Source organism: Thalassophryne amazonica, chromosome 3 (genome assembly GCF_902500255.1).
Source record: "Thalassophryne amazonica chromosome 3, fThaAma1.1, whole genome shotgun sequence".
Taxonomy (NCBI): domain Eukaryota; kingdom Metazoa; phylum Chordata; class Actinopteri; order Batrachoidiformes; family Batrachoididae; genus Thalassophryne; species Thalassophryne amazonica.
In genome coordinates, this window is record NC_047105.1 from 16,942,940 (window position 1) to 16,959,179 (window position 16,240).

The following is a 16,240-nucleotide window of genomic DNA, read 5'->3' on the forward strand; positions in this document are numbered from 1 at the left end:
AGCAATATCAATAGACCAATAATATTAAATAACAGATTAATCGATTACAAAACAAACAAAAAAAAAAAAACTTAATTGTAGCCCTAATAATTAATGCAGTATTTGTGACACACCCCTTTAAAGCTCATGTCATAATGACATGTGCACATTTAATTTAAACTCTATGTAGTCCATTGGCCAAACAGGTTTTCATTCTGTATCACTTAAAGGAGACTAAACAGCACTTACAATCCAGCCTCAGTATACCACTGCCTACACAAACATATTGTGGCAATCCCAGGGTGGTAGCTATAGCGAGGTAAGGGCTAATTAAGACCTGCACAAGGGTCAAAATTTAAAAATGCTCCAATCATATTGAAAAGTATTCCACATTATTTGATCATACCAATTCCAAAATGACTGAAGGTTATGGGCTAAAAACAGCAAAAATTTCAGTTTGCACAGTGATCAAAAGTTAAAGTTTCTAGGTAAAAGGTAATGAAAATTATTGGTCGAGTGAACAGGGTTAGGTTCCACGCCCCTGCAACGTCCAAAGCCACGCCCCCACAAACGTGAACACGCATGTGACTGTGGGACTCAGCGGGGCAGAGGATCTTTGTCATGGCTAAAAATAACATACAGAGAAGCTAACGTTAGATTTTGGGCTAATGCGAGCTACCAAAGTAGCCACGTTGGTAAATCTTATATGAAAATAACAAATCCCCCCTAAGCAAAGGTAACTGCCTGTCCAACAAAAAGAGAGCAACCTCTATGTTACTTTTAGGCCCTTCAGATGCCTCAGTTTTTTCCACCAAGAAAATGCCACACTGATGTTGACTCTCGTCTGACCTCTTGCTTTATCCTGAGCCTTTATCATTGCAGCCTTTTCTGCCTCCGGCTTTCTATCGGGGTGAGCCGTGGTGGAAGTGGTAGTTTCGGCTGTATTCCCTCTGCCATTGTACCGAACACCCCTTTCACACCGGGCCTGCTTTGAGTTGCTTCATGCGGCATCATGAAGACGCAGGAATGTCTGCGTCAGGTGCAGGGGGGCAGAGAGGAGGTGAGGACGCAGAGGAAGATCTGCAACCAGACTGTGCACTCTGATTTCTCTTCTAGTTTATATTTGTTCTTGTGCAGGGCTGCGCTCTGATTTCTGTTATATCTTTCTTCCTTTGACCGCAAGCTGCGTGCGCACGTGAACGAACCGTCCGTGAGTAAATGTGGAGATGTCTACAGTTATACTTGATGTGGACATGTCCTGTCTCTGGCAATCAGTCTGTGAGAAGGACTTTTCTGGACTTTATTTAACACAATTATGAGAGAGTTTGAGGGGAGAGCAAGGAACTGCAGCAGCAGACAGTTTTTTTTAATTTCTTTTAATTGTTCACATGTGCGCGTGCGAATGAACTGTCCGTGAGTGGACTCGAGATGTCCAGATTTTTTACTGGATGTGGACATGTCCTGTCTCTGGCAATCAGTCTGTGAGCAGGACTTTTATGGACTTTATTTAAACAGTTGTGATTGAACTTAAGAGCGAGTAGCTGCAGCAGCAGCCAGGCTGAGCATTTTTTTTCCTGTGCTCTTTGAGCGTGTAGTTTTATTGCATTGTGTACACAGTATAAAAACAATCCTGCGTGATTTATACTTCGGGAACAATGGAACACAGCAGGAATTATAATTTGGCGTCAGGTAACGTTGTATTGTGAGGGGGTGGCTTCCAGTCACATTGGGTACCATTGCTTTGCCCTGACTTGTGTTGAAACCTCTTCCTTTCTGCATCCTGCGCTCGACGTAGAAAAAATTAAATGTTTAATTTTTGGTGTCAGCCCCATTTGTCCTTTGCATCCGTCACAGTGTTCTGGCATTGAGCTACATCATCTAGGCACTAGGTTGCATCCACGTGGCGTCGTCATGACGCCGCACGACGCAACTCGAAGCGGGCCCAGTCGTTACATTGCTACAGACGTCTGATTTTTTTTAGTTCCTTTTTCTGAATACATAATGTATTGACGACTGCTAGGATAGATGGACCATTTCACCCAATATAACAAAAAGTGTTTCTGAACACTTAATTATCACATTACAGGGTCATGTGTCATAGAATTCAATGGACGCTGAGCTTGTTTGACCTTTACTTTGGAGACAGAGCGTTCAGAAAAGTCAAAACTATTCCATTTATTAATCCCATTAGCTCAACCCATAATATGCACCACTTTTTAAATCAGACTAAGGTGGTGATGCACACAGACAAAAACTGTCGTTCAAATGCCTGTGGACCTGACTGTGTGCATCAGCCACACAAGTCAGTAGTTGGTGTCAGCAGGCAGAAACAGCTGCACACTGCAGATTAATATTTGTGTAAAAGGTTGGTTAAACTCCTGAGTATCAGAAAGTGACGTCAGTGAAGGGAATCACATCCTAGTTTGATAAAAAAAAAGAAACTCCGTTAATTTGAAGCTATTAATAAAAAAAAGAAAAAAAAAAACCAAACATTTGTGCCAATAGGAATCAGAAAACTACTGTGAGTAAATGATGTTTCCATCTCACCAGCCTGAAGGCACATTAAGTACACTTTTTGTGTGTGTTACTGGAGAACGCTTACACATAAATATATGTTTAGTTTGTGTGTGTGCACAAGCAAGTGTCTATAACATGTCAACGATTGGAGCACTTTATTCCCTCTTTATATATAAATTTGTTTGGGACCCTTTTAACATTTGTCTCAATCGTTATAAGAAAGAGTGCTGAATGTTATCAGAAAATGATTCAGATCAGGAAGTTGCAATAATGGCTGCAACTGATGATTGTACAGTGACCTGTAAGAAAAAAAAAAGCAAAGTGAATTATCTCTATGAAACCAAAAATTGCCAACAACATTTTCAAATATAAAGTTAACTACCGCGGTCAGGTGCACCCATATTTCCAGAACCAGTCATTTTATGTGGCGGCACGAAACGATGGTCGTCCTTACATTCTGAGCACCCAACCAGCTCCATTCTGGTTGCTCGACCCCGACGTTGCGTCCAGCTCATGTTTGACTTCTCCGTGATCACGATGGCGTCAGCGCCGCAGAGTCCTGGCTGGGTTTTCCGGGCGGCACCTCGTATTTGAAGACGACACTGAAGAGTTTTCCTCCCAGCCGGTCAGCCAACCATGAGTTCTTGATGACAGCCATTTTTAAGCTTTCGCAGCTGAAGGCGGCGTAGTAGTTGGTGTGAATGGCTCGACCCATGCCTTCGATGACAACCAGGTCGGTTTGCCGCTCCCGCACCACCATCGCCAGCACTTTGTCTAGGCGGCTGAGGAAGAGACCAACACAGCTCACGTTCACATCTAAAACACTTTGGCATTGGGACATTACCCCCATGTGTTGCATCCATCTGTGGAAGCTGAGAGAAAACATTCCACACTAATGTGGGAAACAAAATTAATAAAAAGGTGTCCAACATACTGATGTACAGTCAGGCTCATCAGCAAATCGGACAGTCGAAACTGTTCTATTTCTGCCTTTGTACAACACCACAACTGAGTGGAACTCAATCAAGATGTGCAGGTCGTCAATTCAAGTAGATTTCCAAAAATATTGCCTCAACTGTTTAAAAATTACACACATTTGCATGCATGGTGCCTTAAATTTAATCCCTATGAGTAATTGGAATTTTTTTTTTTTTTTTGACATGTCAGGGGTTTGGACACGTGAACATTGAATACATTTTGGACTTCAGTTAAATCAAGCATTAAGAAACACAAACAGTTCAGTACCAAATGAAAAAAAAATGTGTTTAGTAGGCAGTTTTCAAAAAAAATGAGTGACCATGTTAGAAGACTAGTGAGGGAAGCCACCAAGACAATGACTGAGGAGTTATAAGCTTTTGTGGCTGCGACTGGAGGAAATATGTGGAGTGCAACTTTTGATTGTTGCATCAACAGCTGCAGCTTCGTGGTGGAGTGAGAGAGGCAAGACTTAATGCAAGAACACATATCCAGTCTTACCTTGTGTCTCTGTCAAGCTTGCTGAAAATTTCACCTTTAGTTTTTTTTTTTTTTTGGCTAAAGTTTGCCAAAAGGCATGTAGGAGACACAAGCCTCCACTTGAGGTTTTCTTGTATAGTGGTAACACAGGAATAAGGCCACTTATCTCATTTTTCATTAACATCCAATTAAATTGTAAAATGACCAACCTCAGATCCAGACAAGGAGAACTGGACCCACTCTGAACCAATGTCAACCTCTCTTCTCTCAGGCCTGCCCTGCAAAACAAGCTACACGTCAGTGGACACGTTTACTTATTGGAGACAGAGAAAGAAGACAGAAAGCGAAAGGAAAAAAAATGAATTCCATTCATCACATTTGACAAAAATACACTCATGTTATTCCCTATCAATTTGTTTTGCCCAACAAACAGAACACATTATCTGTGAAGTCAACAAATTTTGTCAAAGTTTCTCAAAAATACCCACTCAATGACAGGATCCATGGCGGCAATTCTTTCCGTCAGTATCTGAAGTTCACCATTGGTTACGTCGTTCAAAGCTGGACCCGAGTTGCTGGCCAAAACAACCTGAAAATCGTGACGGATGAGTTGCGGCAACAGTTGATCAAAGCTGATGTTTTATAAGATTTTTACATGTAACTGCGTCATTACAGTTCCTTACTTCTGTTCCTCGAAAGAGAAGCTCTCTGACAAAAGGCATCACTCCTAGAATGATGTCTACTCCACTATTATCTACGAAAAACAAGGCACACTTATGAGGGGGACCCTGCAAGAGAAAACCAAGATGGATTGTATTCAAGTACTAATCATTGTGAACACATAACACAAAAACAAGTTCGTGGAATTTTACGTGAGCCAAAAAAGTTATCTAGGTTTCCCGTTTCAGCTTGACCAAGACAGGATGGTGGCTGTTGCTGACAGCAGCTGGGAAAAATCTATGATAACGGAAGTGCAATGACAGCAAAATTTGGCCATATTTGAGCTTACCATTAAAAATTTACTCCAATTGTAATTCCGTTACCATAGAATTGTTGCCCACCTGTGTTTGTTTCCTGCTGAAGGGGTGTGCTGTGTCAAATACAGCCCGTGTGCACTAACAGCAACATCAAATTATCTGAAAAAACTCTCACTAACAACAAACTAGATATAAAATCAAGGAAACTCTCAAACCTTTAGTCTCCAAAGCCACTGGTCATATGAATCAACCAGCCACGGCCGCTCTGTGGGAGAGAAGAGTTACAAAACCAGTTTTAGGCTAAAAATTTGTTCTGAACATGCATTTCAACAAAAGTTACTCAATTTGTTAAAATGTGTGGCAGCAATGATGCAAGAGAAACACTCATACCTTCCAACTGCCTTTTCGCCTCCTCAAACCCAAACTCTGGATCAGATTCTAGAACACTGAAAGACAAGCACAAATTGTGTGCAAAACACTGATCAGTGCCAAATGATAGAAGATAAGTTTTCCAAAATGTTCTTTACCAGCCATTATAGTACAAGTACATACATATACATATATACATACACTTTGTTACATGTATAAAACGGACAAAATGCATTATATGTATGTAACGGACTAGTTACAGCCAGGAGGCACCAAAGGATCTACGGAGAATCCCCAGCACCAATTAGGCCTAGGCATTTCCTTGATTAAAAGCCTGACCTTGAATCAGGACAAAGAACAAAACAAAAAAAAAGCCTGCCTTAAATAAGCACCGGACATTATGTGCATTAAAAAGGATTACATTTAGTTGAGTCACTTTTTTTTCCCCAAGTCAGCTGCAAAGTGGTACCTTAAAATCCTAAAGCCTGATTTATGCTTCTCCAGCTTTGTAACTCCACGGCCATGCAATGATGTTTCCAACTCTGTGAAGCTGGTCATATTTGCGGACTTTTCTGCCAAACATATTTGATCCATGATCAAAATCTAATCAGTGTGTGCACTGCAAATTAAAATATGATGGGAGAGGAAGGAGTGAAAACGTAAAAATGAAATCGCAGCCTTTTGCGGTCTCAGTCATTTAGCAGGTGCACGTCAGGGAGAGGGTTCACAGCCAAGCAGAGGACTGCGATTTAAAGTGGTTTGGTTCCTCACACCCAGGGATGTGTGTGTGTGTGTGAAACTTAACACCTTATTACAGCACAGGCAACGGGCAGCATTTTGTAAATAATTACTGGCCTTGCCTCGTTTAGGTCCTGTGTCTGAGCACGGCTGAAAGAAAAAAAAAAAAAAAAAAAGCCGGTCTTTTAATCACGGGAAATATGATACAGCTGAACTTCATTTCGTACCTCTGTTACTGGGCATGTCTACTCTAGACTATTGTGTCTGGTACAGTAGCATGATCAATCAATCAATCAACTTTTTTCTTATATAGCGCCAAATCACAACAAACAGTTGCCCCAAGGCGCTCCATATTGTAAGGCAAGGCCATACAATAATTATGAAAAACCCCAACGGTCAAAACGACCCCCTATGAGCAAGCACTTGGCAACAGTGGGAAGGAAAAACTCCCTTTTAACAGGAAGAAACCTCCAGCAGAACCAGGCTCAGGGAGGGGCAGTCTTCTGCTGAGACTGGTTGGGGCTGAGGGAAAAAAAACAGGAAAAAGACATGCCGTGCAGGGGGGCAGAGATCGATCACTAATGATTAAATGCAGAGTGATGCATACGGAGCAAAAAGAGAAAGAAACAGTGCATCATGGGAACCCCCCCAAAATCTACGTCTAAAGCAGCATAACCAAGGGATGGTCCAGGGTCACCCGATCCAGCCCTAACTATAAGCCTTAGCGAAAAGGAAGCCTAATCTTAAAAGTAGAGAGGGTATCTGTCTCCCTGATCTGAATTGGGAGCTGGTTCCACAGGAGAGGAGCCTGAAAGCTGAAGGCTCTGCCTCCCATTCTACTCTTACAAACCCTAGGAACTACAAGTAAGCCCGCAGTCTGAGAGCGAAGCGCTCTAATGGGGTAATATGGTACTACGAGGTCCCTAAGATAAGATGGGACCTGATTATTCAAAACCTTATAAGTAAGAAGAAGAATTTTAAATTCTATTCTAGAATTAACAGGAAGCCAATGAAGAGAGGCCAACACGGGTGAGATATGCTCTCTCCTGCTAGTCCCCGTCAGTACTCTAGCTGCAGCATTCTGAACCAACTGAAGGCTTTTTAGGGAACTTTTAGGACAACCTGATAATAATGAATTACAATAGTCCAGCCTAGAGGAAATAAATGCATGAATTAGTTTTTCAGCATCACTCTGAGACAAGACCTTTCTGATTTTAGAGAGATTGCGTAAATGCAAAAAGGCAGTCCTACATATTTGTTTAATATGCGCTTTGAATGACATATCCTGATCAAAAATGACTCCAAGATTTCTCACAGTATTACTAGAGATCAGGGAAATGCCATCCAGAGTAACGATCTGGTTAGACACCGTGCTTCTAAGATTTGTGGGGCCAAGTACAATAACTTCAGTTTTATCTGAGTTTAAAAGCAGGAAATTAGAGGTCATCCATGTCTTTATGTCTGTAAGACAATCCTGCAGTTTAGCTAATTGGTGTGTATCCTCTGGCTTCATGGATAGATAAAGCTGGGTATCATCTGCGTAACAATGAAAATTTAAGCAATACCGTCTAATAATACTGCCTAAGGGAAGCATGTATAAAGTGAATAAAATTGGTCCTAGCACAGAACCTTGTGGAACTCCATAATTAACTTTAGTCTGTGAAGAAGATTCCCCATTTACATGAACAAACTGTAATCTATTAGACAAATATGATTCAAACCACCGCAGCGCAGTGCCTTTAATACCTATGACATGACATGATGTGCTTGGTGTTATTTTGAGAAGTATAGTTGTGAAAGATTGTTTACATGAAGCATCCAGATGTGTCACAGTTGAAGCTATAATATCCGACAGAATGAAGAAACAGATGATGTCTGCTCACTCTGACACGGCCTTGGCTCCCCAGTCAAACACGTTCCCAGCCAGGACGCCCCTGACCAGCGCAAACTGTCTGTCCTCCCAGCTCAGCTTCTCCAAGGACTTCACCGCCTTCTGGTAGTACTTGAGAGCGACATCGTTCTCCCTCTGTTTAATCTGCAACAGAACAGACTCATGTGAAACGGCAGCTAGTTTCACCTGAATAAAGAGTTGGTGAACTCGAGCACTTCAGACATTCAAAACAAAAAATAATCGTATCAATTTCTCAAAAGCTATATTACCTAAACTCTAGAGCAGTGATTCTCAACCGGGGTGCCGTGGCACCCTAGGGTGCCGTGATCGATCGTCAGGGGTGCCGTGGGCAATTATCAAATATCACCATTATCGGGTGTATGTGCTGTAATAGTGTGGCAGATGGTGTAATGCTCTTTTATTCCAGTAGATGGCAGCAAAGCGCGCAGTAGCGCTGAGCCGCGTGCTGATAAGCAGGCGTGATCGCCATTTTAATTCCGGGCAAGTCAGTGATTTGTGTGCATAGAAGTTCACTTAGTCTCGTCAAGAAACAGGTGGAATATGCCGGAAAGCTGCGCATGTTGGCAAAGTCACAAACGGAGGAACAAGGGAGACAATATTTCCTTCCATAAGTAAGTGGTTTTGGTTATTGTTGTCACTGTCCGTGATATTTGGATGATAAACAGCTGTATGTCTCCTGCCATACCTGTGTCGCCCGATGACATGGATCATTATTTTCACTTATGTCTAGTTGATATTTTTCACTGCTAGACCAATGTCTAGTTAAAATTCTTGTCATTAGTGACTAAAAATTGTTGGCCAAGACTTGGGAGTTTTTTTTTTTTTTTTGCACACCTTAAAATGAGATTAATGACCCGCGCTGTGCTGCCACACACACAGAGATGTGCACACACACACACCACTGACTTCATGAATGAAACTCGGTCAATAAAGGATAATTGTGTAAAAATATAATATATATAAAAGTATTGTAATGGTTTTAGGAGCCGCGCTGCGTTTAACAGCAGCAGCTCAGCCGAGCAACGTAGCTTAACAGCACAGATCCGTGTAACTTTCAACACTAATATTTGAGAATGTGTGTGTGTCAAAGTTTAATACTTTCCTGACATAATTTAATGTAATTAAATTTTACTGGCTCGATATCCAAGTCAAAATGGCATTTTTTTTTAACACGTATTTTGCGAGCATTTTTCTGAGTGTGTTCAGTCGCGAATCTCCATTGAAAATGCATTAACATCTGGGTACTTCGTCAATGTTTTGCCCAGTTAGACGTCATGTCGCTGTCCATGAAGGGACCTTTTCGTTTAGTGTGCAGCAATGGGACTGCACTCTCTAGTTCCTATATACAGCTCCATGACTATAGTATACTATGTTATGTCATATCTGTACTGCACGTGTTGCTAACGTGCTAACGCACCGTGTAGACAGTCGAGTTAGTGGTGCGTGACACATGACAGTGGTGTGCCGCAGGATTTTGTAAATATAAAAAGGGTGCCGCGGCTCAAAAAAGGTTGAAAATCACTGCTCGAGTTTATTTGGCAGAAGGAAATTAAGCATCTGTGTACAACCAAGAGACTTTATAACAGTACATCAACTGGCAGTAATCAATCTGTGAGGGCTCAGAGGCATAGCACATAAAAAGTAAAAACACAAAAGTTAAGAAATGTTATCAGATGTCACTCAGACCTTAGAGTAGGGATCAGGAAAGTTGAACTCGTTTAAACAGTGTTCTCTCGTGTCTAACAGACTTCTGACAGTGAGGGATCCATAAGCACTAGGTGAGAAGAGAAGCACATACACACAATAGAGCTGGGACGGTGAAAGTTCACCATTATTTTCATTTATATGAAATGTATTGTGGGATGAAACATTTCATGAGGCCTTTAAAACACTGAATCAGAATATGAAACTGTTAGCCTGACAATGTGATGTTGCTACATCTCTGAAAAGGTGGGATTTAGGGCACCGTTTCCCCCTGAGTATTGCCTCACCAGAGTACTGGCAGCTCTCCTGCTGACTGCATCTCCACAATGCCCTGGTGACGCCTGTCGCTGCTTCCACCACACTACAAAGCCACCTCAGGTCCTGGATGACAACAACCCATGCAGACAACAGGTCCATCTCTGACTATTAAAAAGTATGCATTACTGTTACAGCCAAGTGATATGTGGGCGTCCCCTTGGCCTTCTCATCACAGAGATGCCTGCATGCTGGATCGTACGCAGAGAACCGCTCCACATGGTCAAAATGTCATTGCTGACATTCCCTCACAGTGCAAGTAGCTTGCCTCATCTTAATCTCCACAAGTGATCAAAACATCATCCTCCAAAGAGACCTTGTGCTAAAGACATTCACTCAAGTCATTCAAGTCTCATGTCCATATGAAGGCAGGAAGCACCAGGACCCTAAAGGCTAGGACCTTCTTTCACTTGCACATATATCAGGATCTCCAAACACCTTGCTCCAGGGACCTCATAACTCCATAAATTCTTCACAGGCATCTTCGATCTCAAAGGCCAAAGAGTCTAAGACATGAACATCACTGCTGAGAATCCCTGGAGAATGCCAGAATATATGTATAAGTCAGCCAATTCCAACAACTTGTTTTGGATCCCACAAATTCTCTCCCACAAGTCATCCTGCACAACTGAGTCAAATGCTTTGAGAAAAATTAAGTGCAAAGAAGCACTGCCGATATTCTCAAGCTTAATTAGTACTTGCAACGCTGTGATTTCAATATCAGGAGAAACTACTATTAATCTGTTCATTTTTCATCTCTACTGGACAACAAAACCAAAACACAGAGGAGTCAACAGGACAAAGTGCTGCACTGGTTTCCCCAACAAAAACAAGCCAACCTGTGGGCTATAATGAAACATTAGACATTCATTATTCTGTCAACACAGTTAATGCAGCTCAAAACAGCTACAACGCATCTGCAAATAAATTATTCCCCCTTTTCCATTGATCAGGTAGCATGTAGCATGTCAGCATGCCAGTATGATGACTAAATGAATGCAGACAATAGTTGGTTGTGTGTCAAGCAGTAAGTCTTGTATGCAGAAGCAGACGGTGCTTACAAAGGCTTGTGGCGGAGGGTCTGAAGCTTGTGTCGATATTTGTGACGAAACTTCTCTGCTCGCTCTGTTGCCTCCGGCATGTCAGGCTGACTCGCTACAGCTCTCTTTACTACCTGCTCCAAAGAGACCAAAGCAGTCAAACACACCTACTGTTCACAGATTCAAAACAGCTGTCCCAAAATCAAGGAACCATCATTAAGACAACTGAAAACACAATCTGTGGATATCGTAATCTGTTTGAGATGGCCTTTCTGCATCCTGTAAGATTAGAAAAACACAATCAAGGGAAATAAAAATCATCAAATTTTTGTCTATGCAAGTTGTACATGTATAACTCACAGTAGAGGATTCAGATTTGGAAACCAGAGTGACCTCAACAGACAAGTGTATAGTGCAGATTAAGTTTATATCACTTATTTGCATCACATTTTTCTCTGATCTACCAATGTTCAGTTTTTCCAACAACGGCAGTTTCACTTTTACAACATGGAAGCTCTTAGGCCGAGTCTCAATTCTACCCCTTGGCTCTTCCCCTTACCCCTTCCCCTCCGTTTTGCGTGGGCATGAGAGACAGAGGGGTGTCTCAATTCTCTTTTTGGAGTGAGGCGGAGGGGAAGGCGGAGGGCTATAAACCCCTCCGTTTGGAGTGAATCTGGATGCACACTCCGTTTGGAGGGGTAGGAGGAGCTTACTGCTGTCTCCAAAAAAAACCAAACAAACATGGCGCCGAAAGAGTCGCACAAATGAAGCGGCTTTCATTACAAATTACGCTGTTTAGAAAGTTATAACTTGCCAAAAAACTCTACAGGCAGTTGTCTATGACAGCAACGTGTATGCTGCTGGATGCATGTTGCATATACAGTCGTTCTGAGGAATATCGTAACGTTGCTCGTGCGCTGAGGCGTTATAATGCCCATACACATGAACGATACGATAAGACACTTTTCTCTTTTCTCTTATCTCACAACGGAGAAAATCATGATAAAGGATAAGCACGTTAATTTGTATGTTCATAAATCTTTGGATAATATCGATGCCTGCTGTTGGATTTCAAGGTCTGTAACGTGTGTGTTTTGTAAACAAATAAGCAGCCCTGAGCGCCCTCGGTGCTTCCAGGCAGAAAAGGAGAAGTTTCATCAATGGGAATATATATATACACACACACACACACACGTGTATATGTGTAACACATAACCTGACGTCCTAATAGACTGATATTTGTCAAAGAAATTTCTAACGGAAACAGGGCTGCAAAAAAAAATGGGAGAATTTGAAAAAGAAATATAAGGTTAACAGAAATAGATGCAGCCCATAACATACAGGTGCTGGTCATATAATTAGAATATCATGAAATCAATTTCTTTCAGTGATTTCATTCAAAAAGTGAAACTTGTTGCACACAGACTGATATATTTTATGTTTATTTATTTTAAATAAATAAACTTTTCCTGTTTTATCATGATTATATGATTGTGTGTCTTTTTTATTATTTTTATTATTTTACTTATTTATGTTTTAATTTTTTATTGTGTTTTAATCTTATTTCATTTTATTCTGCTTTTAAATGTTTGTGAAGCGCCTTGAGGCGATTAGTCATGATTTGGAGCTATATAAATGAATAAATTATTATTGTTATTATAAATTATTTTAATTACTAATTAATTCATTACTAATCAATTAATGATTAAACAATATTAATTATTTCTATTATTGATTAATTATTAGTATTATAACTAATCAGTTACTAATTAATTAATTATTAGTACTATTAATTATTATTATAAATTACAAATTAACATGACATGATTGCGATGCATTGAAGAAATCTGCGACTTCTTCTATTTCTTTGCATTTACGCAGAAAGGCAAGAAAATAAAAATAGCAAACAGGCTACTGCAACAAGTTGCATTTCAGTTGCCATATTAACAAACAGTGAAGATGGCAGTTTTTTTTTTTCTCCTAAGGTGGAGGGATGTCTCAATTCATAGGGCTAGAGGCATACCCCTTCGCTTTACCCCTTGTTTTAACGGGGTAGGCGTAGGGGGAAGGGGAAGGGGTACAAAAGAGAATTTAGATTGGGGGTTAATTTCAGTCTCTACCATTCAGTAACAAACAGCGGTGCCCCACCCCATCGAGAGCATCCTCGAAGCAGAAGAGCCAGTATTCACGGGCCAGAGCATCCTCTGTGAGGTCGACGGTATCGGGGATGTAAGATGAAGGGTCGTGCAGGAGAGGCAGATTGACCAGTTGCCTCTCCAGACGGTCCATCTCCAACATGTCAAACTACAGAAGCGCAAAAATACAAAAACATTTTTCAATCATCTCATCAACAAACGGACAGATCAATGCGCTACATTTATGCACTACCTTTCAGAAAATCTTTTGCATCTTTTAAAAAAAACAAAAAAACATTGCCATTTTTTTCCCCCCAACAGCCAGTTAAAGTTGACAGGATGACGATGTAAAGACAAAACAGCAACAGTTCATCAAGATGCTATCCTAAAGGCTATTCAAAGCCAATAGATTAATTTATTTAGAAGATAAGCTATTAGAGAAAACAATACATTTATAAAAAGGGAGCAATTAATCAACACAAATTTGGAGTGTACAGAAAGTGCATTCTGAGTGCTGGTTCCCAGCCTGGAAGAGGAAGACCATCCAGTGTACTAACGTTAAATCCAAACATGCAGATCACAAACTGAAGTTCCGTACTGGATTGGTTGAGACAACTGCCATCGGTGCTGGTTGCCGGCAGATATTGGGCAACTGCTGGGTAAAGACGCAGAGAGGGAGAATGTGACCAGAGACAGCAGGAGAGGACAGAAGTTAGAAGTGTGGAGAGTTGGGACTTTGAATTTTCATAGCATGACTGGCACAGGGAAAGAACTGGCTGGCGTGGTAGAGACGAGAAAGGTAGACATCATGTGCGAAAAAGAGACCAAGTGGAAGGGAAGTAAGGCCAAGAGCATCGGAGGTGGGTTCCAGTTGTTGAATCATTATGTGAATCGGAAGAGAAATGGTGTTGGGTCATTCTGAAGGAAGAGCGTGTTAGTGTGTTGGTGCTTAAGTGAGTGTCTGAATGTGATGTTGGAAATTGAAGAGGTGATGATGAATGTCATAAGTGCATATGCTCCGCAGGTAGGTTGCAAGATGAAGGAGAAGGAAGATTTCTGAAGCAAGTTAGATGAGGTGGTAGAGAGTGTACTCAAGGATGAAAAGAGTGGTAATTGGAGCGAATATGTTGCTGAAGGGAACAGAAGTGATGAAGTAGTGGGCAGATATGGTGTCAAGGACAGGAATGTGGAAGGGCAGAAGGTGGTAGATTTTGAAAAAAAAATGATGGAAATAGCTGTTGTGAATATTTATTTCAAGAACGAGGTGGAGCACAGAGTGGGCAACATGGTGGCTTGTGTGGTTAGCATTGTTGCCTCACAGAAAGAAGGTCATGGGTTTGATTCCCACCTGTGGCCTTTCTGTGTGGAGTTTGCATGTTCTCCCCGTATTTGCATGGGTTTCCTCCGGGGGCTCCGGTTTATTCCCATATTTAAAGACATGCAGGTTAGCTGAATTGGAAACTCTATTGTCCAGGTCTCCCTTCCAAAAGAGATCTCAAGCTCAATGGGACTAACCTGGTTAAATAAATAAACTTACAGGAGCAGAGGAATGTTCACACCGGTGGACTACATTATATGTCAATCAATCAATCAATTTTATTTATATAGCGCCAAATCACAACAAACAGTTGCCCCAAGGCGCTTTATATTGTAAGGCAAGGCCATACAATAAATACGTAAAAACCCCAACGGTCAAAACGACCCCCTGTGAGCAAGCACTTGGCGACAGTGGGAAGGAAAAACTCCCTTTTAACAGGAAGAAACCTCCAGCAGAACCAGGCTCAGGGAGGGGCAGTCTTCTGCTGGGACTGGTTGGGGCTGAGGGAGAGAACCAGGAAAAAGACATGCTGTGGAGGGGAGCAGAGATCAATCACTAATGATTAAATGCAGAGTGGTGCATACAGAGCAAAAAGAGAAAGAAAGAAACACTCAGTGCATCATGGGAACCCCCCAGCAGTCTAAGTCTATAGCAGCATAACTAAGGGATGGTTCAGGGTCACCTGATCCAGCCCTAACTATAAGCTTTAGCAAAAAGGAAAGTTTTAAGCCTAATCTTAAAAGTAGAGAGGGTGTCTGTCTCCCTGATCTGAATTGGGAGCTGGTTCCACAGGAGAGGAGCCTGAAAGCTGAAGGCTCTGCCTCCCATTCTACTCTTACAAACCCTAGGAACTACAAGTAAGCCTGCAGTCTGAGAGCGAAGCGCTCTATTGGGGTGATATGGTACTATGAGGTCCCTAAGATAAGATGGGACCTGATTATTCAAAACCTTATAAGTAAGAAGAAGAATTTTAAATTCTATTCTAGAATTAACAGGAAGCCAATGAAGAGAGGCCAATATGGGTGAGATGTAGGAGATACATCCTAAATGAAACTGCAAATTGTAAGGTGGTGGCAGGAGAGATCACAGAAATGTGGTGTCATTCTAAGAAAGAACAATGCATATGTTTGCGCTAACAGTACTGATGGAGTATAAAAAATGCCAGTTGGTGTTGAACTGTGTGTTTGTTGACTTACTGCAAACATGTGATAAAGATACCAAGAGAAGAGTTGTGGTATTGTATGAGAAAATCTGGAGTGGCAGAGATGTGAGGGAGGTGCAGGATATGAATAAGGACAGTGCGGCAGCAATGAGATGCGCAGCGGGAATGGCATGTGCTTCTACTCAAAGAAGAGGTGGGCCTGCATCATGATCAGCTCTGGGCACTTTTTTATGTTTGGAGTAGTGATGGACAGGTTGACAGGCAAAATCAGACAGGAGTCTCTGGACTACGCCGTTTGCAGATGACACTGTGATGTGTGTTGAGAGTAGGCCGAGTCTAGCCTGGAGAGATGCAGGTATACTATGGAGAGAAGGGGGAAAGAAAGGCAGTCACTGCAAGACAAAGTAAATATGTGTGAATGAGAGGGAGCCCACTGGAATAGTGAGGTTTCAAGGAGTAGAGGAGGTGAAAGTAGATGACTTTACATACTTGGGGTCAACCGCCAAAAGGAATGGAGAGTGTTGTGGAGAGGTGAAGAAGAGAGTGCAGTCAGGTGCATGGACAAAGGTGGCAAGAGTGATGTCTGCCAGAACAATATCTGCAAGACTGAAAGGGAAAG

General features: G+C 41.6%; 1 protein-coding gene across 3 annotated transcripts in view; it reads right to left on the reverse strand.

Annotated features, from left to right (window-relative positions):
* Window positions 1–2,640: 2,640 nt before the first annotated feature.
* Window positions 2,641–16,240, reverse strand: part of pank4 (pantothenate kinase 4 (inactive)) — a 36,071-nt gene continuing 22,471 nt past the window's right edge. For 2 of the 3 annotated variants that reach the window (XM_034165887.1, XM_034165886.1), the window contains 10 exons: window positions 13,155–13,310; window positions 11,028–11,140; window positions 9,634–9,721; window positions 7,919–8,070; window positions 5,319–5,374; window positions 5,144–5,193; window positions 4,635–4,739; window positions 4,440–4,540; window positions 4,161–4,229; window positions 2,809–3,278 (listed from right to left, as the gene is read on the reverse strand). In XM_034165887.1, the coding sequence (XP_034021778.1) occupies window positions 3,029–3,278; window positions 4,161–4,229; window positions 4,440–4,540; window positions 4,635–4,739; window positions 5,144–5,193; window positions 5,319–5,374; window positions 7,919–8,070; window positions 9,634–9,721; window positions 11,028–11,140; window positions 13,155–13,310 (1,140 nt within the window). In that variant the 3' untranslated portion in view covers window positions 2,809–3,028. The other variant, XR_004559448.1, reaches the window with a different exon arrangement.